Source organism: Cibotium barometz, chromosome 53, assembly GCF_041138505.1.
Source record: "Cibotium barometz isolate CiBa-2024 chromosome 53, ASM4113850v1, whole genome shotgun sequence".
Lineage (NCBI taxonomy): Eukaryota > Viridiplantae > Streptophyta > Polypodiopsida > Cyatheales > Cibotiaceae > Cibotium > Cibotium barometz.
This window is the reverse complement of record NC_141098.1, coordinates 29,018,019-29,045,190: the sequence shown is the minus strand read 5'-3', so window position 1 is coordinate 29,045,190 and position 27,172 is coordinate 29,018,019. Positions and strand designations below refer to the sequence as shown.

General features: G+C 45.9%; 2 protein-coding genes across 6 annotated transcripts; one reads left to right on the top strand and one right to left on the bottom strand.

Annotated features, from left to right (window-relative positions):
- The first annotated feature begins 581 nt into the window (after positions 1–581).
- Positions 582–24,632, top strand: LOC147608499 (pumilio homolog 3-like). 5 transcript variants are annotated; one of them, XM_086789264.1, is made up of 12 exons: positions 674–1,054; positions 1,316–1,487; positions 1,596–1,662; positions 1,758–2,530; positions 2,773–4,334; positions 4,421–4,562; positions 21,565–21,672; positions 21,798–22,010; positions 22,107–22,217; positions 22,324–22,518; positions 23,774–23,948; positions 24,063–24,632. In XM_086789264.1, the coding sequence occupies exons 4-12, from the start codon at positions 1,853–1,855 to the stop codon at positions 24,092–24,094; spliced, it is 3,216 nt and encodes a 1,071-aa protein (XP_086645390.1). In that variant the 5' UTR covers positions 674–1,054; positions 1,316–1,487; positions 1,596–1,662; positions 1,758–1,852; the 3' UTR covers positions 24,095–24,632. The 5 variants fall into 5 exon arrangements, with proteins under 5 accessions (XP_086645387.1, XP_086645388.1, XP_086645390.1 ...); XM_086789266.1 differs by having other exon boundaries at positions 701–1,054; positions 1,163–1,487; XM_086789261.1 differs by lacking the exon at positions 1,596–1,662 and having other exon boundaries at positions 582–1,054; positions 1,682–2,530.
- Positions 5,839–6,571, bottom strand: LOC147608500 (uncharacterized). The gene is made up of 2 exons (XM_086789267.1): positions 6,390–6,571; positions 5,839–6,306 (listed from the first exon to the last, which is right to left on the bottom strand). The coding sequence occupies exons 1-2, from the start codon at positions 6,563–6,565 to the stop codon at positions 5,964–5,966; spliced, it is 519 nt and encodes a 172-aa protein (XP_086645393.1). The 5' UTR covers positions 6,566–6,571; the 3' UTR covers positions 5,839–5,963.
- Positions 24,633–27,172: the final 2,540 nt, after the last annotated feature.

Here is a 27,172-nt window from a genome sequence, read left to right as displayed (position 1 = left end):
AGTTATGTGGAAATGAAAAGCCCGTCTTTGATGGTACAATGTAGGTGTTTCCAGATTTCATAGATTGTGCACATTGGAAAAAAGAGGCTTCGATGATCTGATGAACCTCATAGAAGAGAAACATTTGAGAGCTTAAGCTACTTGATTGACATGGTGGGCTGAGATGAGAAACATAGCGGGTTTCACAAAAGGCGACTCTATTTAGGCCCATCATTTGATTGGCCAAGTCTCCTTGCCATAGGAGGTTGTTGAAAAGGGGTGGGACACCCAATGTTCACTAAAAACCAGCAAACTATAGAACAACATTCTATTTTCTTTCCTTGGAATTTCATCTTCTCAATTCTCAGAAACAGCAAAATTAACGCATAAGTTTGTAAATTCTCAAAGTAAACGTATAGAAGAAGTTTTACGAATCGTTGAGAAGAAATGTTTTCTATGCGAAGGAAGGGCGTGGGGCCGAGGGCGAGTGTGTATGAAGAAGTCATCCTAAGTTTTACTTATGCATGCATGTGATTTTGATTTTGATTTTGAAGAACGTGCACACTCTCATGAAAGGGCTAATATGCGGACTGTTGACTTTCTGGCAGGAGTTAATCAAACTAATCCTAATGAAGCCCACTAATCGAGATTAGTGAAGCCACTGATGTTACACAATTAGGGTTTGCGATCGGTCAGCCGGCCGTCGAACGCTCCGTTCTTTGAGACACGACAGCCAGAACAGGCCAGCAAACATAGACCGTTGGATCGTGGAGATCGATGGTTAGAGGGCCCTCGGGGCCGCCACAACGCGCGAGCACAAGCAGACTTCTATAGTTTTCTCTCTCACTTTTCTCGATCGCGCCATAGCCCTGCGTGTGGTTCGGCCTTGCGTATAGCGCCCCTTTCTGTACAAATTGTAGGGTTTCAACCTAGCTCGGTGTTTTTGCAATCTGGAGAGAGAGAGAGAGAGAGCGAGAGAGCGAGCGAGCTTGCAGAGTTTAGGGCTTCAAGCTTTCCTTGGATTTTTATGCCATGGAGCTCTCATCGCGGCGACTTCACCTGCATCCGTTTCCAGGTACACTGCAGAACTTTCTTTCTACACTGAACCGTGCTTGCTTGCTTAGTCGCGGTTGGTTTCTGTTATTTTTTATACCTTTTCTTTCCACGGCGTTCATCGTTGCAGGGCTTTTTGTGCTTTTCGCCTCGTCCTGTGCTCTGTCCAAGGCTGCAATGGCTTGCTCCTCTCTTTGTTTTTAGGGTTTCTCAGTTCTGTGAAAATGTGGACCTTTGGACTCATTGATATCCCTAACCCAATGGATCTTGTGGCGGATTTCAGGGTATTTCCGACTCGTGATGAAAAGCTTATCACCAGGTGACAGTTTTTGACAAGGAAGACCCTTGATCACGCTAAGCCTCCCACTCAATGCTACAGACAGAGTCGTGAGGTTTTTATCTGCAGACTCGATCTGCCTCAACCACAAGGGAGAAAATCACAGCATTCCTTCCAGGTGAGTTTTGGATGATGATTGCTGGTATCTTCGATGTTCCCTGCTCTTTTTTCATGTTGTTGGGCTATTCGACCTATAAGTTGTTATGCCGTGTTTACTTTATTGCAGGACTGTTTATGTACGAGTAATATCTACGAATGTGGGAGCTATAAACATTGCATTTATCTCATTCTATGTATGTGTGTGACTGACAGATCATATATGTGCTCATCCAGCATACAGAGAACCTGCTGTTTGTTTGATGAGTGCTTTGGTTAAGTGTTTGAGCAGAGTTGTTGCACAGAGGAAAAAAGTCATCAGTATTGACCTGTACAGTGAAGCTAAGCAAAGATTAAGCAGGTGTTAGTCCAGTTTGGAGAATCAGAATGGCAACAGAGGATCCCATGAGGTTAATTGCTGCAGGTGGTATGAGGGGAGGCCTAGGGATGGCTGATAATGTTAGAGCCTCAGATGGAGCTGGGTTAAACACCTCTTTGGCACACGATAGTGTGGCACAGGAGTTAGGCATGTTGTTGAGGAGCCATTCCCGGTTAGATAATATTATCAACAAGAGGGATATGGTTCTTCATCGCAGTGGAAGCGCACCCCCCAGTGTGGAAGGATCTCTGGCTTCTATGGGAGGTATGTTCAGCAACCAGCTTGCAGGTTCAGGGTCTGGTGATGGTAGTGATATCATTGATTCCGAGCAAGAACTTCGCTCTGACCCAGCATATCTAGCCTACTACTACTCTCATGTCAATCTGAATCCAAGGTTGCCTCCACCCCTAGTTACCCGGGAGAATTATCTTCTTGCTCAACGCTTGGCAGTTGGTGGCCTAGGGGACAAGAGAAAGCTCAGATCTTTTGATGACAGTAACAGCAGGTCCTTGTTCTCCTCACAACCTATGCTTCCAACTCACAATGAGGAGCCCGAGTCTTCCGAAGATGAAAAATCTCCAATGGCAGATCTGTTGAGACAGGTGTGGGGTGGTGAGCGCGGTGCCGATGGGTTGTCAGGGCTGTCATATGGGAACCGACCAAAGAGTTTGGTAGACCTTATACAGGTATGCCCTTGAACTGCTTTAACATGTGCCCTTCTGGTCAGCTAAGGCTTTCAATCGTTTGTTGCCTTTCTGCTTGTGGCCTTTGCTGAAACATAGGTCATTCTTTCACTGAGTTGGGGGTTGACAATATTAAGAACGGGTTTTTGTTATTCTGTCTTTTGTTTGATGTCACATGTTGGTGGTGTGGTTATACCTATTAATACCTAAGCTTTGATTCAACTTTGGTGCTTTTTTGTCAATAGGAAGATTTCCCAAGAACACCGTCTCCTGTTTTCACCCAGTTGCGACCTTCTAGTCGCGTGGCTAATGAAGAGGCCATTGATGGAGCTGCTGGACTGGATGGACAGCTAGCTCATCTGCGGGACTCATCCATATCTGCTGCTGCTGTGGCCGAACTAACTGCATCTTTAACAGGTTCACGCTCAGCTACACCTACTGCTGCACTAGGTTCACGATCAGCAACACCAAATCCTGCATTGAGCTCTCGATCAGCAACACCTAATCCAGCTATAGTCCATATGATGGGGAGCTCTTCGGGGTCTTCAGGTCCTGTTGCAAGGCTCCCAACACCAGAGCCTGATTTGTCAGTATTGACTGGAGGTCTAAACATTGGAAAAGGTGGGCCATTGGCTGGCAGCACTAGTGCAGCTGGAGCTGCTGAATTGGCAACTTCTTTGCAGAGTTTAAGCCTGTCTGGTGTTCAAGGAAGTGGCTTATCTGAACAACAGGAGTTTCAATTGCAGCGGGAAACAGGAGATGATCATCATTCTTTACGTCTCCAACACCCTTCACAGCATAATAATCGCCCTCAAACTCAAGCTCAGCTACAGATGTCTCAAGCTCCTCACCAGCAGCAGCACCGGTTTTCTGGGTTAGAATCAAGTAACAGGACACAAGCCAAATATGGACCGTCTATTTCCCAGTCCCAGAATCCAAACTTGCAGACTGGAACTGCAAATAATATGTATGCTGCTGCTGCTGCAGCAGCAGCAATGTCCTACATGGCTGCAAATCCGTACTATCAGAATTTGCAGGCATATGCTCCTCACTACGGACTAGGAGGATATGCCATGAACTCAGCTCTTATACCTGCAATGATGGCTAATTATCCATCCTCAATGGCGTATGATACCGCAGCAGCTGTAGCTGCCGGGATGGGTGCACGGGCACCTTTATCGGGATCCCCCAATGGTGTAGGTTTAGATATGCAGCAGTTGTACAAATATGCAGGTCAAGGGGGGACCTCTTTGCATTCCCACTTACAAGATCCGTTGTACTATCATTATTTGCAGCAGTATTCTGCTGAGGATGCTCGGGGTGCTGTAAATCTGAATGATCCCTCTTCACTTAGAGGTTATCACATGGATTCATTGGAGATGCAAAAAAATCATTTAAACTCAATGTTTGGCTACCCTACAGATCAAAAGGCCCAGTTTTCAAGAAGTGGCTCCTACGGTATTCCCATGGGTAGCAAAAGTGGTTCCATCAGCCCGGCTTACTATGGCAGTCCTCCTGGTGTTGGTTTTGTGATGCCATATGGGAACTCTCCAATTTCAAGCCCTGTGCTTCCTGGTTCTCCGGTAGTTCCTGGTGCATTCTCTCTAAGACAGGCAGAGCGCAACTTCCGTTTTCCTTCAGGGGCTGGTAGGAGCACAGCTGGAGGCGCTTACATGGGCTGGCAGGGTCAGAAAACAAGTGATGTAGGGGAGGAACTAAAAGGATCTTCCTTGCTGGAGGAGTTAAAGAATAATAAGACGAGAAGGTTTGAGCTTGTAGATATCTCAGGCCATGTGGTAGAGTTCAGGTAAGTGTTAAGTTGCTATGTACTGCTCTATAACTTCTTTTGTGAGTCTAAAGTCTTTACTTATTTTTTTGCTATCATGTATTCAGTGCTGATCAGCATGGTAGCAGATTCATTCAGCAGAAGTTGGAGACTGTATCTTTAGAGGAGAAGACAGCTGTGTTCCAGGAAGTCCTGCCTCATGCTCTCAATCTCATGACTGATGTTTTTGGCAATTATGTTATTCAGAAGGTAGTAAGTGATGTCCCTTTATTACTTTTTTTAAATTTTTTGTGGCTGAGCGATTTGTCCATATGTCACCAAGTAGCTAAAATGTGAGAGAACTTCAAGATATGAAGTTTAGGCAACTGAATCCACAACAGTTAAGTTTGGCAGTCATTAGGGTAACTATAGTGGCTTGAAACTGGAATGTCGTTGCTATGTAGATGAAGTTATTATCTTACTTCGTATTGCCACGTGCAGTATGTGAGAGGTGTGGACGACTAGGTGGCTGCCAAGGAAAACTAGTTTGCTTGGGTAGCTGTCACATGCGCAGTTGTGGACATGCTTAATCCCCAACTTTTCTATGATTAGGTGCCTTTTTAGGCATTGACAAGCTTTTTAATGGGATTTTTGGTGTTTCTTTGTCCAAGGACCTACCTGCCAGCAGTAAGGTAGTTGTAGGGGCAGTTCCATGCATAGTTGCCAGGCGTTTCAGAAACGGCAGGTATGAAACGGGTTTCATACGTTTTGAAACGTTTCATAAAAGGTAAGAAACGGGTACAAAAAGGTTTCATACAAAATAAAAAAACATGTATATTTTTTACTTGAAATATACAAAAGAAAAAACTGTTGACATAACTTATAAGAGACCACATTGAATTCATTTCAATAAAAACAAAATACATGTAAGATATGATGATATCACAAATCACGTGGGTGATCACTGATGACTAAACAAAAATCAAAAGCATCACCACGTGGGTGATGAGTCATGACTCAAAATTCAAGATCAAAATAAATAACATGTCCAAAGTTCAAACTAAATAACATGTCCAAATAAAATGATACTGGCAGCTGCTAGCTACTATCTGCATCCTCATCTGCATCCTGATGCTCATCCTCATCTGCATCTTCTGCCTCTGCAGCCTCACTCTCAAGGTCACTGCCGGTAGCCGAGTCCTCAAAGGCCTCATCCTCTAGAGGTGCAGGTGCACCACTAGTACTAGCCTCTCGAGAAGATCGTGTAGTGCGAGCCGGAGCCATGATCTCCTCATAGAGCATAGAATAGATGTCTCTCTCCTCCTGAGGAATGTCGGGAATCTCCTTGCACTTCATGATATCAATCTTATCTGGATTCACTTGGCGAGGCTCAATGGGATGACCCTTTTGTTCTAGCAATCGGATTGCAATGACAAAAGACAAGCCTCTCCAATTGTGCTGAGGAGAGTCTATTTCTCTTTTTCGTGTGAAAAAGAGCCCATGTACTCCAGTTTCTCTCACAAGGCCCTGAATTGCAATCCTGGGAGAGAACTCTCAGTGCAATCCGTCTCTACATTGTACAAAAAAGAATGTTAAGTTAGAGTCAAAAAGAGAGTAGCATTTGAATGTAGATTTTGAAAGAGTAGGACTCACGAGACAAAGATACAAGATTCAAGAATCAAGAAACCTTACCAAGTTGGGTGTCCCAATACCGTATTTCTCCCACCAAGACACTGGCTCCAACTGTGTCTCCCTGAGCAATGCAGTAGCTCGCCCAAACATATGGCTACCGTTGCGGTAAATAAGAAGCTCATCCTCGAGCTTTCTCATCAGCTGTATATCACCTCCCACTCCCACCAACTTGGTAATGTACTCGATCCATCCTGACTCTAGCTCCTCATTGAGGTATTGCTCCTCATTCCTCCAAAGGGGATGCAAAATGTGAGCAACAGCATGGATTGGCCTATGAAACCAATCCCAACGTCGATTCCAGATCTCCTTAATATCTTGAACTCTACATGTAACATGTGACATACATAAGAGATCAAGATTTATAAAATAACTCAAAGACTAAAGTTAAAGCCCAAGGGTGAGCACCTGTCACGCGACAAGGTAGTGAAATCATTGAGAGCTTCACCAATTCTGTCCATGAACTCATAAAGCAGCCCAATGGTACTTCCCTCCATGTCTGTGAGCCGAAGGACACTATACATGGGCTGAAGTGCCTTCACAAGTCCCTCTGCATCCTGCCACCAAGTATCTCTCATGACCATATGAGAGAATGCTATAGACTTGGGTGTCAGAATATGCAGCGGAAATGATATCCAAACTTGTGTAGACAAGAGCAAGTAGACTGCAGAAAATAATCAGCACAAGAAACACAGAGAGATGTGTGTAAACTCTTCTCTATACACAAGATCCCGGAGATAACTGAATGAGAAAGTGGAGGAGGATGGGGGGCAATATATACAAGCCCATGAGGGCAGTCGGCCAGCTCTAAAAGAGGCCCACGACTGGACAAAACCCACGACTGCCGAAAAATAGCAGTCGGCCAGCATCTGGTGCCCCATGCCTGCACAGAACAAGTCGGCCAGCACTCAGACAGCCCACGACTGCTACAGATGCAGTCGGCCAGTTTCAGAGTGGTCCTGGCATCACCTGGCAGCCCTCCAGCCACTAGGAAAAAATGGGAAAAATAGGGAAAAAATACGGGGAGTGTGGAAAAATGATATACGGGCGGGCACACCCACAACAGAGGCCCTGGTGTATACAAATAGACAGGAGATGACTTCTAACACCCCCTCTCAGCTCCTGGCTGTGTAACCAACCCCAGGGAGCTGGAGTGCCGCCTGAGCGTAGCCTGAGGTAGAGACTTCGTGAAGAGGTCCGCCGCATTGTCCTCCGTCGAACAATAAAGTAGCAAGATGTCACCCGCCAAGATCTTCTCACGAACAAAGTGATACTGTATCTCTATATGCTTGGTCCGGGCATGGAAAACCGGGTTCCGAGCAATAGCTATACAACTCTGGTTATCACACTGGATGACTGTGGGCTCCCTCTGTGGAAACCCCATCTCGCGTAGCAGCCTCCGCAGCCATACAACCTCACAAGCAGCACCACAAGCAGCCTGATATTTTGCCTCTGTCGAAGAAAGGGCAATAGTTGGCTGCTTCTTGCTGCTCCAAGAAACCACTCTTGAGCCGAGGGTAAAAGTGTATCCTGAAGTAGATCTCCTCGTGTCTGGATCTCCTCCCCAATCTGAGTCACTCCAACCTTGGAGCTTGACTCCATTCCCTCCTGTGTAAAAGAGTCCCAGATCCTTCGTACTCTGCAGATACCGCAAGATCCGCAATCTTGCGTCCCAATGAGTCTTCAATGGCGTCTGCATAAAAGAGCTCAACAGCCCCACGGAGAAGCTCAAGTCCAATCTGGTGTTCAGCAACCAGATCAATGAACCAACCAGCTTCCGGTACTGCGAGGCATCAACTGGCTCACAAGGATCTGTAACGGTTAACTTTGTGTTCGGATCCATCGGCGATGTAATAGGCTTGCAGTTCTCCATCCCAAAGGCCTCAAGCAACTCATGAACATACCGCTGCTGAGAGACGAAAAACCCCCTCTGGGTCTGCCAGATCTCCAATCCCAAGAAGAAGTGGAGTAAGCCTAAGTCGGTCATCTCAAACTCCTTTGACAAGGCAGCCTTCGTCACTCCAATGTGCTCCACATGACCGCCGGTGAGAATGAGATCATCCACATAAAGGATGATGAGCGTGACCATGCCGCGTTCCCGAAAGAGATACAGGTTCGGATCTGCAACCGATCTCTGGAATCCAGTCCGAATAAAGAAGGAATCAATCTTCTGATTCCAAGCCCGCGGAGCCTGCTTAAGACCATACAAGGCCTTACGTAACCTGTAAACCATCCCCTCCGATCCTGGAACAATGAAGCCTGGAGGCTGCTCAACGTACACCTCCTCCTGCAGGTCACCATTAAGGAACGCCGATTTTACATCCATCTGGTACACGGGCCACCTTTGAGAAGAAGCAAGGGCAAGAACGGTCCGAATCGTGGTCATCCGTGCTGTCGGTGCAAAGGTATCCTCGTAGTCGATGCCTGGCCGCTGAGCATAACCCTTAGCCACGAGCCTGGCTTTGTGTTTGTCCACCGACCCATCAGCCGCGTACTTGGTCTTAAAGACCCATTTGACACCAATGACTGACCGCTTCGACGGCCTCGGTACCAACTCCCAAGTGTTGTTCTTCTCGATGGCGTCAAGTTCCACCTGCATGGCTTCCCTCCAAGTATCCTGTGAAAGGGCTTCCTTTACGGAAGTGGGCTCTTTATCCCGCATGATACGAGACATAAGAGCATAGTTCACCTGAAGAAGCTCCGCTGTGTTGCTTTTATCTCGAACTTGATGTGATCTTCGAGGGCCGTCCTCTGTGGTCCACTCGGAGGGAAGCTCCGTGACACCTGACTCCCGAAGGGTGTCCATCAACCACCTAGGTACTCGAACAGATCGTGGAGCCTCCTGTGATCGCGGGGGCTCGACTCCAGCTGCGGGCTCAACCTCCTGTGATGACTGAGGTGGATCAACTGGAGTGGTAGACTGGGAATCATCATCAGACTCTGGATCTCCAAGAAGTGGCGGCTCCTCGACAGTGGATGCTGGAACATGCTCGTCAAAGACCACATCCCGGCTGACAACAATCTCGTTCCTCTCTGGATCATACAACCTGTATCCCTTGGAAAGAGAGTTATACCCCACAAATACCAGCTTGCGGGACTTGGAGTCAAGCTTCCCCCTCTGCTTCTTCGGAATATGTACATACGCGTCACTCCCAAAGACACGGAAGTGCGAGACATCGGGTTTCCTGCCAAAATATGCCTCAAATGGAGTCATATGGGGTACAGAAGTCGTCGGAGAGCGGTTAATGGTATGGACAGCTGTCGCCACAGCCTCACCCCAAAGTGGACGAGGAAGATCTCGATGCTCCAGCATGGTCCTCGCCATCTCCACCACAGTCCTGTTCTTACGTTCAACAACTCCATTCTCCAAAGGCGATCCGGTATTGGCCAATTCCCTCTTGATGCCATGATCTGCACAAAACCGAAAGAATACAGTCGAGGAGAATTCCCCTCCTTTGTCAGCCCTGAGAGTCTCGACCTGAAATCCAGACTCTTTCTCCACCATCACGTGCCAATCCTTGAACCGAGCAAAAGCCTGGTCCTTCTGTGAAAGAAAGTAGACCCACGTGAATCTGGTACAATCATCAACAAGCAGCATGAAGTAGAGAGATCCTCCCAAGGATGGTATCTGCTGTGGTCCACACAAGTCAGTGTGAATCAACTCCAAAGGTTTCGAAGCCCGCCTGGAAGCCTGCTTCGGAAAGGATTCCCTGTGCTGCTTACCACGTATGCAAGAACTGCAGCGTCCTTGCCTACTACCAACATCCGGCAAGCCAACCACCATCTGGTCCCGGAAGGCGCGCCGCAAAGCATCCACATTTAAGTGGCCAAAACGAAAGTGCCACAAGTCTTCGACCTGAGAGCCTGTCAGTGAGGAGAGTGCAGAGAGTTTGTAGATACCGTTCTCCACACCGCCTTCCCAAACAACTTTGCCTGTCTCACGGTCCCTTAGAGCAACTGAATGCTCCTCAAATTCCACCCGAAAGCCAGTCTTGCATACCTCATGCACTGACAAAAGATGAAAGCCCAGAGCAGGGACATAAAGAACACGGGAAGCATGCTTGCCCCCCTTGCCGTCGGGAATGATCTCCATCCGGCCCTCACTATGAATCGGAATAGTGGAATTATCACCAATAAAGATACGACCTGACTGTCGCTTCAGATCCAGGAAGAAGTCACGGGATGGAGTCATGTGCCTGGAAGCACCACTGTCGAGAATCCATTCCCGAGTATCCTTTGCGGTGAAGCCAACTGCCTCCTCGCTCGAAGACGATGAATCATCGGAGTCCACCATCTCCAAGTGCACAAATGCCGGAGTCTTCGCAGCTGAGGCTGAGGACTCAGCACTCTTCCCTGTCCGCTTAGGGCACTTCCTCCAGTAGTGGCCTTTCTCGCCACAATCATTACAAGATCTTTCGGCCTTCAGCTTCTCTCGTTCTGGATCAGGTTTCTTCTCGGAAGACTTATCTGGTGAAGCCTTCCCTTTGCCCTTGTTGGTATTACGGCCTTTCGACCGTTGGCCAGTTAAGGCCTCCGAACCTCCGCCGTGTGGAGGGTTCGTGAAACGTTCCTCCTGGTCCAGGACCATTGGCACAAGCTCCTCCCAAGTAATGGTGCTGAGCCTGCCACTAGTGATCAACGAGGAATAGAAAGCGGAATACTGACCAGGCAAGTGGGAAAGTAACGTGATGGCCATATCTTCGGACGATACCTCTTTCCCAGCTTGAAGGACTTCCTGCTGAAGGGCCTGCAGCTTGTTAATGTGTTCCCGCATCGTCGAAGACTTTGCAGGGTTCATAACCCGCATCTGCACTTCCAAGGATATCCGCTTCATGGGTGACACCCTGTTGTACAAAGAAGCCAAGTGCTCCCATATGCCTCTCGCCAGCGTCATGTGCTTCACATGGTTGATCACCTGTGGTGTGCAATTGAGGAATATAAACGACCGGACCCTGGCGTTGACACGGTCCCACATTTGTGCCTGTGCCTCTCGGTCCTTCCTCGTCGATAAAACCTCCCCTTCCTCAGCTTCCGGCCTTGGCACCCCTTTGATAATAAAATCAGCAAGATCATATGACTCCAGAACTGACTCCATCATGACCTTCCAGATGCCATAATTGGACCCGTCCAACTGCCGATCCACTGAGAACGTGGGAAGAGTCGGAATCTTCACGTGCTTCTCTGCCATCTCGAGTAAATCCGCCATCTCGGAGAGTAACCTGAAAGGGTGGGTGGGTGGGAAAAAATCTGAAAATCAGAAATATGCAAGTGGCTGTCCAGCCCCTCTGCCCGCCTTCCTCTTGCACCTTCACTTCCCGTTCAGCCCGAAACAGTCCACCGATCAGCAACCTGTTGCTCCCCCTCTTGCTCAGAAAAACGCCCAAGATCTCCTAGAGCCTAGGGCTCTGATACCATGTCAGAATATGCAGCGGAAATGATATCCAAACTTGTGTAGACAAGAGCAAGTAGACTGCAGAAAATAATCAGCGCAAGAAACACAGAGAGATGTGTGTAAACTCTTCTCTATACACAAGATCCCGGAGATAACTGAATGAGAAAGTGGAGGAGGATGGGGGGCAATATATACAGGCCCATGAGGGCAGTCGGCCAGCTCTAAAAGAGGCCCACGACTGGACAAAACCCACGACTGCTGAAAAATAGCAGTCGGCCAGCATCTGGTGCCCCATGCCTGCACAGAACAAGTCGGCCAGCACTCAGACAGCCCACGACTGCTACAGATGCAGTCGGCCAGCTTCAGAGTGGTCCTGGCATCACCTGGCAGCCCTCCAGCCACTAGGAAAAAATGGGAAAAATAGGGAAAAAATACGGGGAGTGTGGAAAAATGATATACGGGCGGGCACACCCACAACAGAGGCCCTGGTGTATACAAATAGACAGGAGATGACTTCTAACATTGGGCTCATCCTTGTCCTCCCATGCTGTCCATTCACGACACACAACAGTGCGTAATAAGCCATGTCACACTCTCACTAGTCTCTCCACCACAATAAACATATATGCAAACCGAGTTTTGGAGGGCTTTAGAAGCTCAAGATCACTATTGGCCCTGTACATGCTCAAAACCTTTGGCCTCTTTGTGACAAAGTTCACCATGGTAGATGGAGCTGAAAATACATGGCTCACCCAATCAAGCTTTCCCACATCCTCAATCATCAAGTCAAGGCTGTGTGCTGCACAAGGTGTCCACAATCTTGAGGAACTCCTCCTCTAACATCCTGCCCATGGATACACAATTGGACCCATTGTCCGTGATCACCTGCATAATGTTATCAGGCCCAATTTCATTGATTGCCTGGCGCATGTGGGACATAATGAACTCGCTTGTAACCACTATCCCTGGCACCGATGCATCTATGGCACGAATGAACATTGTGCCTTTGCAGGAGGACACAAGAATGTTGTACACATTTCTCTTCCGCGCATCTGTCCATCCATCACAAAGCAAAGTACAACCATACTTTGCCCAAGTGGCCTTGAGAGGCTCCATCTCCATCTCCACAGCCAGTTGCTCCTTGCGAAGCTGAGTAGTGCGCAATGTCTCGTAGGAGGGGCCATCCCACTCACACCCAATGCGGGAGATAGCTCTCATTGCCTTCTTCCATCGAGGAGTCTTGACAATGTGGAAGGATAATCCACATTGAATAAACAACTTCATCAACTCCCTCGTTGCCTCTTTCATGGCAGCCTTTTGCATCCCTGCCTGTACATGTCCTTTCTTGAACACTGGAAGACTAGTTCTTTTGGCTCGAAGTGCCGAGCTAGAACCACCTGCAACACCACCTGCAACCTCACCACTGGTATCTTCCTCTTTGATACTGCGAGTCCTCTTGGAGACACTTTGACATGCTTCAGGCTCTCCCAGATTGGGGATATCCTCAAGGGGGATACCTAGCTGCATGGCCTTCCAAGCCTTGAGGCTGTCATAGATTTCTTGTGGCACATGCTTACATGGCCCAATGCCGAAACCCTTTGTTTGTGACAAATGTGCCTTCAACCTGGTGACACTGCCATGGTGCTTATCAGCACAAAAGTTGCATTTCCACTTTCCGGAGCCTGAGCCACCATATCTAGACTCGAAGGTGACATTGTTCCAAAGAGAATCACCTGTTCGAGGCATCCTACAAGGCGGGGATAAATGCAGATTGTTGGCCCTGCAAGTGCGACACATAACATAAACTAATCTCAATAGAGCAAGAATGGACCGTGGAAGATATGCCATAAATATTGATGGAAGAGAAAAAAGTGTGCTGCTTTGTGAGTTGTGCAGAGAAAACCAACTTAAAGCAAAACATGACATTACCCCTTTGGAAGACCTCCACAAGGCCCAAGGACACCAAGGAGCAGGGGGCCGACACAAGCGATGGAAGGAATCGAAGGATGGCACACAAATCGGCAAACTCACAGGCGGCGGCCACTGGGAAGCGTGATAAACTGCGCCCTACGATCCACGAAAGAAAACGTTTTTTAAGGTTTTTAAAAACTGCATGATGTATGAAACGCGTTTCATACTGTACGAAACGTTTCGAAATGTTTCGTACGTTTTGAAACTGTATGAAACGCGTTTCTATGCAACACTGGTTCCATGACAATATAAATAGCAAGGGTCAGTTCAGTCAGTATTCATCTGATCCGCTTTGTTGACAGGTCATGGTCATACGAGATTCCTTTTGGAGGCGTGTGGGCTAGGATTTATGTACATCTTGATACATATACGTGCATTATGTGAGAGGTGTGGACTACTAGGTGGGTGCCAAGGAAAACTAGTGTGCTTGGGTAGTGGTGTTTTGTACAACAAAATTTGAAGCTAAGTTAAATACTTCTTCCAAGAACTTTTCTAATCGGCCACATAGCATTTAAGTAAATCTAATATGGTTGAATTTGCAGCTTCACTTTGTCCATATGTTTTGAGGATGATAAGCTTATGAAAAATTCAGCTTAGTGCCCATATTGTCAAAAAGAGCTCTCCAAAAGAGACTCGTTGCCTTGAGATCTCTATTCCCCACATTGATTTGGGCATTCCATGATGCTTAAATATGTGTGACATAAAGATTTTGACCATATGCTTACCTTTTGTGGTCTTTCTCACAGGCAAGAAGTGAGCTTGCTTACTAAACCTGTCCATAATGGTCCATATTGCATCATTGCCATATTGTGTACGAGGCAAATCCATGGCAATGTGGTTGGTTTGGAATTGGCAAAGACCAAAGCAAACGGGAAGCCTTTTTGCCTATCAAATTTCACCTTTTGATAGGTGATACATGCACATACATAAGCCTCGATGTCTCTTCTCATGCCTGGCCAAAAGAAATGCCCCTCAATCATTTGAGTGGTAGGTAAAATTCCTCTATGTCTCTCGGTTTTGAAACTTTGTAAGGAACTTTCTCTGTCTTTGGCTTGAGCCACGCTTGAAGCAGCGTGAAAGGATTTGTTCTTGAACCATCACTTCAGCTTCATCAACTTCGAAGAGGTCTTTGTTAAGACAAACCGCTTTGTGGGTCCCTTGCTCTTGAAACTTCGTAAGGAACTTTCTTTGTCTTTGGCTTGAGCCACGCTTGAAGCGGTATAAAAGGATCTGTTCTTAAACCATCACTTCAGCTTCATCAACTTCAAAGAAGTCTTTGTTAAGACAAACCGCTTTGTGGGTCCGTCGGTCTTGAAACTTCGTAAGGAACTTTCTTTGTCTCTGGCTTGAGCCACGCTTTGTCTTTCACTTCTCGATAAGCTGACAATCAAGAGTAAGTTCTTGATGCCTCGAATAGATTACATTCCCGAGAGTTTGAATGGAACCAAGGTGTTCTCGAAACTAGATTTAAAGAGTGGGTACCATCAAGTTAGGATTGTTGAGGTGGACATTCTCGAGACAGCCTTCTGTACGGAATGAGCTCACTGAAACCGGCCTCTGGTAGAAACCAAAGTGCGGTAGACTCCTATCCACTTGTAGTCCAGACAAATAGCAAATGAACGAGAGCTAGAATGCTCCAGAACAGAAAGGAAAAATGACACTTGTTGGTCCCAAAGCTTGGCGCCCTTCTCGGTATTTCTTTATTTAAATTCAATGGAAAAGTTTAACTGAGTACAACAAAGCCAGTCAAGGAAAGTAAACCTGCATGTCCAATCTGGCAGCCCTCAAGACCTCTTAGCATAGAGGATTCACATACAGATCTGTGTTCCCAGAAGCAACACAGTGTGGTCTCGTCGATTTCTCACATCATACAGCATGTATGAATGCTTAATTGCACAATTACATCAAAAGCCCCAAATTTCGACATCCAATTTCCTGCAAATTGATCCTGATTGTGACCAATGTCACCCAATTTTGCCAATTTTGCTCAAAAATTGAGCAATTCGGCACCTGTACCTGCTCAATTGATTGAATTGATAAGAAATTCCCAAAATTGAAGGCAAATACCTCTTAATTTTTGAATTTCTCTGAGATTTGTTCGCTGAATTTATTTGTTATTGCAGGAGAAGGGGGGGGCCACGTCTGACGCCGATGCGCCTGCTCGTTGCTGTGCGTGTACGGATGGCTGGCTGCTGCTGCTATGAAACGCTGGCTGCGCCTGGTTAGCTGGGCAGCCCTCTGCGCTGCCTGGTTGGGCAGCGTGGCTGTTGCTGTAGGCGCCTAAGATGCAGGCGCTTGGAGGTAGGCGCACGAAAGACAACCCGGATGTGCGTATGCAGGCAGACGGGTAGCTCAGCGCATCGACCTTCACGGGGACACGTGTTCGTTCCACGCTCACGTATTGCTGCCTTCGTCTCGCCTCCGCCTAGTAGCGCTACACGCCTTGTAGCCAGCCGATTAGCGACCAAACGCCTCAACGCCACCAGTCGCTCTAGCTCGCCTTCGCCTCGCATGCGCTTATCCGCCCAATGTATGGACGTGTGCTGCCCAGCGCTGACACCCCTGCCTTCGCCTTCTTCTCCACCTGCGCCTGGGAGATCTGAGGGCAGCACTGCTTAAGCCAGCTGATAGCAGTCACATCCTTGCGCTGCTGTAGAGCTTCAGGTCACGCAGGTACAGCAACGCGCAGGCTTTAGGCTTGTACATCAGCAGAGATGCACAAAGAACGCGAGCAGAGTGTGCTGCAACGGAAAATTGCAAGCTCTAGGGCAAAGGGTGAGGATCAAGACAGCTACCTAAGCTCTGATACCAGTTGAATGGGAGAGAATTTTAGGGTTAGAGTTCATGTGGGAGACATACACAGAAACAAGGGGGAGAGAGAGAGAGAGAGAGAGAGAGAGAGAGAGAGTTGTGGGGATAAGTCAACTCATCAAGATGTGAGTGTGTGACTCTCCTATCACACATGTATATTGCACTAGTACACATAGTGCACTTAGTACATTAAAAGTACTAAGTGTACTATGTACTATAACTTATGGGCTTGTACACACTATAAGGGTGGGCATAACGCCTTTACCCCAACAATCCTATGTGGGCATATGCCAAGCATATTCTACCCACATTGACAGATTTTCTGACCTCTCTTCTGATCTCATTGATGTGCTTGAGGGTGTCAAGACTAGAAGGTAGCGGATCTGAACGACTCCACGTTGCCAAGAGTTGGGGTAACTCTGGAAAGAACTCTTCGTCGCCATACTGCTTCATGGGTACCTTGGTCTCGAAACTTCGTGTAGAATTGTTCTCGTCTTCGATCGGATCCATGCTTCCATCTGTGGAGGAGAATTTGTTCAGGCTCAATTACTTCGGCTTCATCTACCACGTCCGGTTGTTGCTCGTGCAATATCCTGCAAAGCTGAACCAATGAGGGCTTCAACCAAGAAACATGTTGGATAAAATTGATGAATACATGGGGATGAGGGATAATATATGAAGCATAACTTTAGGGGAAATATGTGCAAAGGTTAAAGTTGTAATCACCAAGCAGTAAACTATCAAAAGGATTCTTCCAAGTAGGTGGAAACAACTCATGAGCATGGTTGTCACGGTACAAAAATACGACACCGTACGGGAATTTTTGGTACGATATGAAATTTTGGGATATCCTACGATAAAATACCGTTAGGTATTTCTTTATTCAATTTCAATGGAAAAGTTTTAAATGATTACAACATGGCCATTCATGGCTCATATGTCTGCAAGTCCAATCTACCAATCCTAAGGACCTTTTAGCATAGAGGTTACAGAGCTTTGTGTCCCAAGAACACCACACTGTTATCTCCTCTAATCTGCTAAGTCTTGACATTCATGAGGTCTTGAATATGTATTTGACTGAACCATGCACATAGCCACAAACTCAGCCATGAAAACAGTCCACAAAACTCTTCCAAATCAGCCCACAATCTTGTCCTGTTTCCACACTCTGAACTGCCAAACCCTTCCTCTCACAAAGGGCTAGAGAGAACAACTCCGGAACAGTCACGAGCCAGTGAAAAGAGAGACTCCATAAGACACCACCTGCAGTCCCACCTACTCACAAAGAGAGAGAGAAACTTACAGTCTTTATGCCACCTTTCTCCAGAGAGGGAAAGAGAGAAGTGAATCGTCAACTGAGTCGCCTACAGTAAGCCTGAATGCTTCCAGCTTGCCAAGCAAGAGAGAGAGAGAGAGAGAGAGAGAGAGAGAGAGAGAGAGAGAGAGAGAAGTAGCAGTTCAGTTTCTGTGCGCCGCCTACAAGCAGCCCGCCGCCCTGCTGTTCAGTTTTCTGTGCGCTGACTGAGAACAGTCCGGTGCCCCTACTGTCTCTCCTATGCGCTGCCTGCAAACAGTCCGCCAGTATGATGTTGCCCCTGCTCCTCTGTCCAGCCCGTGAGCAATCTCACATGCTGTCCCTGCAGCCAGATTGCCGCGAGAGAGAGAGAGAGAGAGAGAGAGTAAGCAAAACACTTGCGCTGCCTGTAGCACCAGCCGGTTCCTCCTCTTCCCAAGCTGTTTTTCCACGCCAGCTTCTAGCCCTGCCCTTCAGCCCCTCTCTTTTCCAAAAAGTGAGAGAGAGAGAGAGAGAGAGGCGTGTACTCCAAAAGTAGAGCAGCCCCCCCCCATAAATAACCTAGAGGCCACTTAAAGTTTTAAAACTTTCCTAGGGGCCACCCAAGGTTATAAAACCTTATGAACTTTAATTCCTTGGTCCCCCTTCACACTTGGGGTTGTCCACACATGGGTCAAAAAACCTTAGCCCCAAATATGAACCTTTACATATTTATCCTGCTCACCGACCACCATGCTCACACTTATGTTGGACCAATTTCACAGGGTCATGACATGGCTTTTCTTTTTCTTCTCCAATGCAAGCCGCTTTGTGCACTCATTTAAATAGTGACCCGGATTTTTGTAGTAGTGACACTTACCCTTTTTCTTGGTTTTGCATGCATCATCCTTAGCCTTTTGTGAAGGCTGTCCCAAATCAACCTTTGGCTGAAAATTGCTTTTGGCTTTTCCTTTGCCCTTGCCTTCGGCAACAAAAAGCCCCATCACTGCCACGCATGACGAAAGATTTGTTCTTCCGATTCTGCTCCTCCTGTAGCAACAAACCAACCAGCTCTACAAACCAAACAAGATTGGTTCCGGGTTTCCCCGTATAGATAGAGTGAGTGATGTGTGGAAATTCAGGTAAAGTTTCTAGTAGTGATGATATTGTCCTAGAGACCAACTCCTTTTCAGGAATGACCTCATCAATGTTAAGCAACTGCTCCCGAAGATCTTGGATCTTCGTAAGATGATTAGCCATGTCGTCCCTAGCTTCCATGGATACATTTTCCAACTCCATTCTAAGAAAGGCAACTCTCGCCTCATTCCATTGTCTCCAATACATCCCAAGGTCGCTGTGAGGTCTTGCAATGCGGTATTATTGATCGTTCTATTGACAAAACAATCAAAGCCTTCGCTTGGAAGTTGGGCATCACGAGTATCCCATGTCTTCTTCTCCTGTGAGGGAGGAGTAGGTGCTGTAGCTTGCTGAGCACCACGGCCAGGTGTGTTAGGTGCTATGTGTGTAGGGCGAACATCTTCATGTGGTACATAACCCCATAAACCTTTGGCCACAAGGTGGTTTCGGACCATGAAACTCCACAAGGAGTAATTACTGACATCGAGTTTGTCCTCTTGGGACAAAACCCCAAATATATCAATTGTGTTCCCAGCCATAATGCTGCAATCTTTCTTCTAAGAGATATGCAAACACTTGCAACCAAGTATGCTGTAAAAAGCACCTGCAAGCAAAAACCCAATGCATCGGAGTGCTATGTGCAATCACAAGTTCCTAAGTAAACTTTTTGCCCCAAATACAAGGCTGCAAAAAATGTTTGTAGTGTCCTGACGGCACAAGTAATGCAAATCTTTGCACAATCAAAGCGTAAATATGCAAACATAGGCTCTAGTACAAAAAGCCCCAAATTGTCCCACACTAAACCCAATAGGTAGTGCCCATTGAATGTAAGAAGCACCTACAAGTATGATAAAAAATGACAAAGTGTAGGGCGTGAAGAAAATGTACTGATGAAAATGTGCAGAGCCTCGAAGTTGAAGCAGAAACACCTCTTTTTAACATCTTGACACTATAGGTGTTGTTAGAGAAGATATAGGAGTCACTGAGGTCCTTCACTTGCACCAGATGTGCATCTGCACATACCATTGTTGGCCTGAAGCGAGTGTTGCATGGGAAGGCGCCTTGAGATGGAAGCAATGAGCTTGGGATCAGCGAAGGAGGCTCGTGGAGGCAGCGGGCAGTGAAGACAACAGGCAGCTCGGGGGTGGGAACGACGAAGACAACAGGCAGCTTGATGGGCGGCACCCGCAAAACGACGATGGGGGCGTCGAGATAGCGACAGATGGTGAAATCGCTGGACAGTCGGCATCCCCAAAAAACTTGAAAATGAGCCGTGTGCCATGTAAGGCACAAAGTGTGTGGAGCTCCGCCCACTGTGCTTCGAGCGCCGCATGTGGGCTGGGCGGAGGCGGACCTCCCCGCATTAGTGCAGTTGGGCTGGTCGGCCAAACCGGTCACTGGGCAGCCTTAGTGGAGCAGAGGCACCAGGCAGGGTGGCAGGAGCAGGACTGGACCAGAACGATGGTACCAGTGCCAGCGCCGGACAGAAGAGTTAGGTCGGGCCGCTTGCCCTGTGCGAATGGACGGAAGCTCGCCAGCGTGACAGCAACCTGGTTGCAAAGCTCTGGTACCACTATTTGCCCAGCTAGGTTGCTACAGACACCACTATTGACCTAGCTGGGTTGCTGCAGACAGACAGGTGGGGTTAGCACAATAGCTCTACACAGTGAAGCAAGTACACAGTACACTCAAGATGGTGATAGACGCAAAGAAAAGGATTGCAGTGGAATGGGTGGAACTTGTAGGTCAACTCCATAATATCATAATACAAATAAAGTTATATCATATATGCCAATATAAAAGAGCCTACGGGTGGTGAAAAATGGTAACTACGGGAAGATCTTGGGCCTAAGGCCAGTTGGAAAATACATACTACATCAATGTAATCAGTAATCATTGTGTCGTGCAATTACTTCTCTCTCTTGCCACTGTTGACTCTCTTTCTTTCTGTACAGTTCACCTCTCTCTCTCTCTCTCTCTCTCTCTCTCTCTCTCTCCACCATGGAGTTTCACCCACCATAGCCATGGGCTGTCCAGACTCCAAAACCCCAACCTAGGCCTTGTACCCCGTTCTTCTTCTTCCTGCGGCGCCATAGACAAATCTACATTTACCAGGCCTCAGCATCCTGTCAAACCACTGAGAGCACTGTAGCAAAAGACATCTCTCCCTGCACGTCTGTGAAGCCTTCTGGATCTGGCCACAGAGTACCATTAAGGTCATGTGTAGCGTATCCATTTTCTCTTGTCCATCCCTGTACACTATACTATATCATCACCTATATAATGGCATTGACCCCACTTGTGTGCACACTCGATCACCACTGCCCCTCCGGCAAGCAGGACAAAGGATTGGTCATGCATAAGTTATGGAGGAGCAGGTTTTACTTGCCCTCTGAGCCAAGCTCTAAACCTAAGTGTACCACCTACGATATGTCGAGTTTATCTTGTGCGAGATATGAATTTATGACCCACAAGTTCGCTGGCTAGTCATTGGCTAAGGCAAGATGTTTATTGGTTCTCTTGAGTTCTGTTTTCATTGACCCAGTCTTCGTGACTTAAATCAACTGGACTCAAGATGTGACCCGAGTTAAGTTTGGTGACTAGGGTTCTACTTGATGTGACATTTTGATTGGATGCCCTTATTTGCACACAGAACTAAGATATATTCGCATAGCCTGAATACGTACATGATAAGGGTGCATGGTGTTTGAGCTTTCACATGATTGGCTGATCTTGTACATTTTATCATGATATAGGATTTAGAGTGGCAGTAATAGCACTTCCCTTTACCCATTTCATGCCTTGGTCTGTCCTTGCTAGCCCATTTGCTTCCATTTTTTGCAAGGGTTTTGTCAAGCTTTCATACACAAGTCTGCTATATGAGAATTTAGTTTCCTCTGTTTTTTTAAAAACCAAGAGTAATAAGTCTGTTCTGTAAAGTGTGTTTCTGATTTTTGGAGTGTTTGTGGACTTCCTATTATAATGGTTTGAGGTGGCAGTTTTTTGAGCATGGAAGTCCTGCACAGAGGTCAGAGCTTGCAGAACAGCTTGTGGGTCATGTTCTTAGCCTAAGCCTTCAAATGTATGGGTGCCGTGTCATACAGAAGGTAAGTTGTCCTCAGTTCTTTTCTTAAGTGTGACACCCTGGGATAGCTTAGTGCTGCTCAGTAACATGGTAGGAAAGGCTTCTCAATACTACTAGTGTTCTGTGTGTTTATGGCACTGTCCCCAGGCACTGGAAGTTGTTGATATGGAACAGCAGATCCGGCTGATTTCTGAGCTGGATGGCCATGTCATGCGATGTGTGCGGGACCAAAATGGAAATCATGTAGTTCAGAAGTGCATAGAGTGTGTTCCTCCTGATCACATTAATTTCATATTATCGGCATTTCATGGGCAAGTGGTGATGCTGTCCACTCATCCCTATGGCTGCCGAGTCATCCAGGTCAAAAATATATATATATTTTTTTGGGGGATTTTAATGTGATGATTTGTACATTTAGAATTGTGGTGCTGACGTTTTTTGGTTACATTCTGCCAGCGGGTTTTGGAGCATTGTAATGATGATCAGAAACAAGGTGGTATAATGGAGGAGATCTTACGCTCTGCCTGTACTTTAGCACAGGATCAGTATGGCAATTATGTTGTACAGGTGTGTAGTTTCTTATGACTGCAGTTCTCAATGGAGTGCCTTGTGAAAGCTGGCTAGGTGCAAGGGCAGTTTGATTTGAAGTCTTGTTTTTGATGTCCTTTGACAGCACATTTTGGAGCACGGGAAACCAGAGGAACGAAGTGAGATATTGACCAAGATGGCTGGCCAAATTGTGCAAATGAGCCAACACAAGTTTGCTTCCAATGTTGTTGAGAAATGCTTGGAATTTGGAGGTCCCACAGAACGTCAGATTTTGATCACAGAGATGCTTGGGCAGACAGATGAGAATGAACCTTTGCAGGTGGGGACAATTGAAGCTTTTCTTGAGAGTTACGCTTTTCTTTCCCGAAGTTTCATTGAGAGTGCATGCTTATCAATGGGCACACCCTGCCATGTGTATCCGGTGACACACATGCACACCCATTTACCAATGCATGCATGCATGCATCGAATTAACCTCGAGGGAGTTTGCACGACACATGCATGTGGCATGCGCTCGTGGCAAGACAAGCACACGCACCCAGTTACCAATGGGTGCATGCTTACACAAGGCAAGAGTTATACTGGGATAGTGCTGCTCATGTGGCATGCCATCACACCAGCATGGCAACATACCTCCATGGCATGCTTACACATGCAGCGCGGTGGTACCTTGTGTCATGTACTCATGCACATTCACACTGTACACATCTATGGTGCATACGAATGCACACTTCATATGCACACATGCACACACATGCTCTTGCATGCGCACGGGCACTCCATGAATTGTGAAGATAATTTTTTCTTGCATTTCTATTTTCTTCTAGCTGTCTGCCTTAAGGTTTAATCCTTCTTTAAGTTTGTGCATTTTTGAGTGCCTTATGATATGATGAGTCAGGTGCATAGTAACAAAAAAACCTGTTTCTAGCTTTCGAAACCTCGAAACGTTTTTAAAAAATCTCCAAACCTCTCCAGTTTCTAGTTTCACCCAAATTTCAGGTTTCATTTTTTTCCCCTCCCAGAAATTTTATGGGATTTTTTTATTTTTGTTTTTCTTCCATATCCTCCTCATCACCTACCTTCCCTCTTCTTCTCGTGACTCCGTCCTTCCCTTTTCCATCATCTGCTACTTCTTTCACCTGTACTCCTCCTTCCTTCATTCTTTTCTCTCCTCTCTTCTTTCCCCTTATTCTTATACACCATCCTTCAATGTCTTAAATCTTTCCCAATTGAATCGTTGATTGAACCACTTGTGGCATCTAATCAAACAAAATTGCCATAATGCCTCACCAAAATAAGGATAGTTCCCCGAGATGTGTGAGAAGACACCATTTTTTCATCATTACACTATGTTTTTAGATGGTTACTATAATTTCTTTATGTATACTTTGTGAAATTATTGATTTTTCGAAACCTCGCGGTTTCTTAGCCAAGGGACGAAACCAAACCTGAGAAACCTCGAAACGTTTCTTGTGACTATGGTCAGGTGACTGCTGGTGGATATTTTAAGTGGGCAGTTTTTTCCCGATATTGCTGTTGGTGGAAAGCTAATGGGTGGTTTATCCTTGCTGCAGGCTATGATGAAAGATCAGTATGCTAATTATGTTGTTCAGAAAGTTCTAGAAACATGTGATGATCAGCAGCGTGAAGTGCTACTTTCCCGTATCCGGGTGCATCTGCATGCATTGAAGAAGTATACATATGGTAAACATATTGTTGCTCGTGTTGAGAAGGTGGTCGCTGCTGGAGGTAAAATTCTCTTCGTCTATTTACTTTTTTGGTCATTGGGAAGTGGGAGAGGGGGAGGTAGAACAGGTTACTTGGTCCTGCTGTCTGTATCGACTTGTGCACTTGTCATGGCAGAGCGTCGCGGTGCTATGGTATCATCAATGTGAAGAGTACAAGGCAAGCTCAAGTTACAAAACAGTGTATCTTTGTGTGAATAGTATACATCTACAGTGTTGCATCATCATTTATAGTATATTGGATTTTCAAGCTGTCATGCCAGCAGTCTAACTTGGGCTGAAGATAGGCCACAGTGCAGCAAACACCAAGCCAATGTAGAGTTGCAGTTTGTAACGAAATGTACCTTCAACAAAACAAAGGAGATTTCTGGGATCCTTAACAAGTATGCTATTTGGCTGTAGCACCTTTTATGCTTCAGCTGTCTCTGTACAAATTGAGGAGGATAGCATTTTCAAGTGTACAGTCTCAGAAGTGATTTGTTACGTGGGCCTCTCTGGCTTGCAAGCAGCAGCTTTTAAGATTTATGGAGAATTATCCTGTACATACGGTTCATAGGTTTGATGTTGCTAAAATGCACGTATTCAGGTACACTTTTTTGATGACAATCAGGACTTTCTTATCTGGTCTCTGGAAGATGGGATGTGCATTTTAAAGCTAGTTCAAAAAAGCAATGATGTTTTGCATTAATAAGAGGGCTTTACCTTTTGGGGGTTTGAGGATGGAAGAGATCTTAAAGTAGAGCTGGACCTACAGTACGTAAGGTTTTCTGAAGCATTAACCTGCTCCTATCCGATGGTGGGGGCTTGGATGGGACATATCCACTCGTGGAGGCTAATGAGCCATCGAGATGGACCTGCCAACATGGCCGACTTTATGTATGTGCAGGGTCTTAGAGTCTGTCCCGGTAGAGTCGTGCTTGACTGCTAGGTTACCTTTGTGACCCTGTCGTGGAGTTACTCTTTTGTTTACGCCACAATGCCTTTGTCCAGTTCGTGACGGGGGCCTGCCAGTCACCTCAGTTGGCTAGACAGATCCTCAGTCTGCTGGATGTGTCAGTTCTGTCTGCCAAGCTGGATAGGGAAGAGGTCTGCACCCTCGCCCGCCAGTCCCACAATTGATTACCAGGTCTCAAAAATTCGGTCTTGCTATGATGGGCAATGCGAGCAGACGGCCATCCGAAAATGGATGCTAATCCTCATACTTGTAAATTCAGCTTTGGAAATGACAGGAAATGGCATTTTGTTATACGATATCATGAAGGATGTAATAACAATTCTTTAGAAATGTAGTCTATATATGCTGATTATTTAAAGAGGTGAAGGAGATTGATAAGACTTTCCTTGGGAGTTCTAGCATTGTAGATTGTGTTCACATTAAGGTTCTTGAGCCAGACCTTTTTGTTTTATGATATCATGAAGGAAAACAGGAGATTTAATAACATTTCTTTAGAAAATCTTGTTTGGTAAGACTTCCATAAGACTTTCCTTGGGAGGTCACCATTGTAGATAGTGTTCGCATAAAGGAATTTGAGTCGGCTACATTGTATCTTTTCAGGCTATAGTCATGTGTACCCTGATTATATGGCAGCAGATCTAAACATTGTAAGACACAAAAAGTAACATAAAAAGGAAACAAACAAAAAGTTCATTTGCAGATATTTTTGTCAAGGATGCTCTCTCCTCAAGTATGATATGGAGCATATCGATAAGATCCTCATCGTTGTAAGTGTAAGAGGAAGGGGTTGAGGAAAAGTCATAAGTTTTTAAAGCTTGAATAGTGAAAGAAGCTTAACACAAACTACTTGTTTTGGTTTTATCATACAATGTGGTTGTCCTTGATGGATATAGTATCCATGTGCTTCATTCATTGTCAAATATTATGTATGAGATCTTACCCCTCTTATTTTAGAAGCGTAAATCACACCAAGGGTAGAGTGAGTCACTTGAGGGTCAATGAGTAAATCACACTTAAGGGTAGAGTGAGTCACTTGAGGCCTCATATCACAATATTCCTACGCTTGGGTGTTGTCATCGGCTTGATTAAAATAACCTATGTAAGAAAAGGTGAATGATTTCGCTAAATGATTTTCTTTCATAATTCTCTCAAGCAAGTCACCTTGTGTGGCTCCTCGAGGCTCGACAAGATGTCTTGGTAGTTGAAACACCACCATATATTCCGATTCTCTGAATCGAACACATTGGTTTATGTGTTCAGAGCAGTTCTCAAATATAAAGACGATTTCTTTATCCTTTCTCTTATCTAGGCTACTAAAAGAAAGCAAGTCTCACTTGGGAATACTTTCCAAAATGAGTTCTTGATCTACTGTAAGAAAGCTACAACTAGATTAACCTAGATTAGCTTAGCTTAGCATGGATTAGCCTAGCTTAGAGAGGTTAGTCTAGGTGTAGAGAGAGAAATGGTAATTTTTCATTAATAAAGAGATTAGTGTCAAAAATAGGCTTATGTTGACTTATGTACAAGATCACCCAGTCACATTACACTTTGACGTGTCCATGGGCATTATCTTTTTTTCATTCTCCAATCTCTTGGCCTTGGGTACAAATTACATGAGACCTTTTAAGCTTCGTACCATTCCTATCAAAGAGGTTTCATCCTCTAAACCATTGATGTATACAAATATAATCCACATGGATGGAATATGCCACTAAGGACTCATGTCAACATCTTGCTCTCTTCTCATATGTATGGGGTTCCAAAAATGCATGTGTACGATTGTAATTTGTTTCCAAAGCCTTCAAAACAAGCCATAACATCTATCCTATAATGGCATAAGAGCTTCGTGTGACTTCCAAGCACTATGCATTCAAAACCCAAGGGTATAGGGTTGTCCATAATGAGTTTACAGGAAATTCTATCAAGCTAATTCATTGTTGTTAATCTGCATTGGATCCCTCAAATGCATCCAATAGCCCTTCAAACCCTTTATTTGTCTCGAAACCTTGTATGGCTCATAGTATCGATGAGCTAACTTGGTGTATGTGTTATCCTTAAGAGCTCCCTATCTCGTCTTCGACATCCTCAAGAAAACCCAATCTCTCTCCTTGAACTCCAATGATCTCTTATGAGCAATTCTTTCTTCAGCTTGCTTCATATCAGCTTTGCATTGTTGTAAAAGTGCATCCAACTTTTCCATCTCCTCTTTTGCATTAGGATTCACCGATTCTTACACCTTGTGTATCATGGCAATAATGCCTCAAGTAAGTTTC

Excerpts from the sequence above, each read along its gene's own strand:
- LOC147608499 (XM_086789261.1), top strand. The coding sequence starts at position 1,853 with ATGGCAACAGAGGATCCCATGAGGTTAATTGCTGCAGGTGGTATGAGG. Across the intron at positions 4,335-4,420 it reads GGCCATGTGGTAGAGTTCAG|TGCTGATCAGCATGGTAGCA; the intron begins GTAAGTGTTAAG and ends TCATGTATTCAG. Across the intron at positions 22,218-22,323 it reads ATGGCAATTATGTTGTACAG|CACATTTTGGAGCACGGGAA; the intron begins GTGTGTAGTTTC and ends GTCCTTTGACAG.
- LOC147608500 (XM_086789267.1), bottom strand. The coding sequence starts at position 6,565 with ATGGTCATGAGAGATACTTGGTGGCAGGATGCAGAGGGACTTGTGAAG. Across the intron at positions 6,307-6,389 it reads ACTACCTTGTCGCGTGACAG|AGTTCAAGATATTAAGGAGA; the intron begins GTGCTCACCCTT and ends TGTTACATGTAG.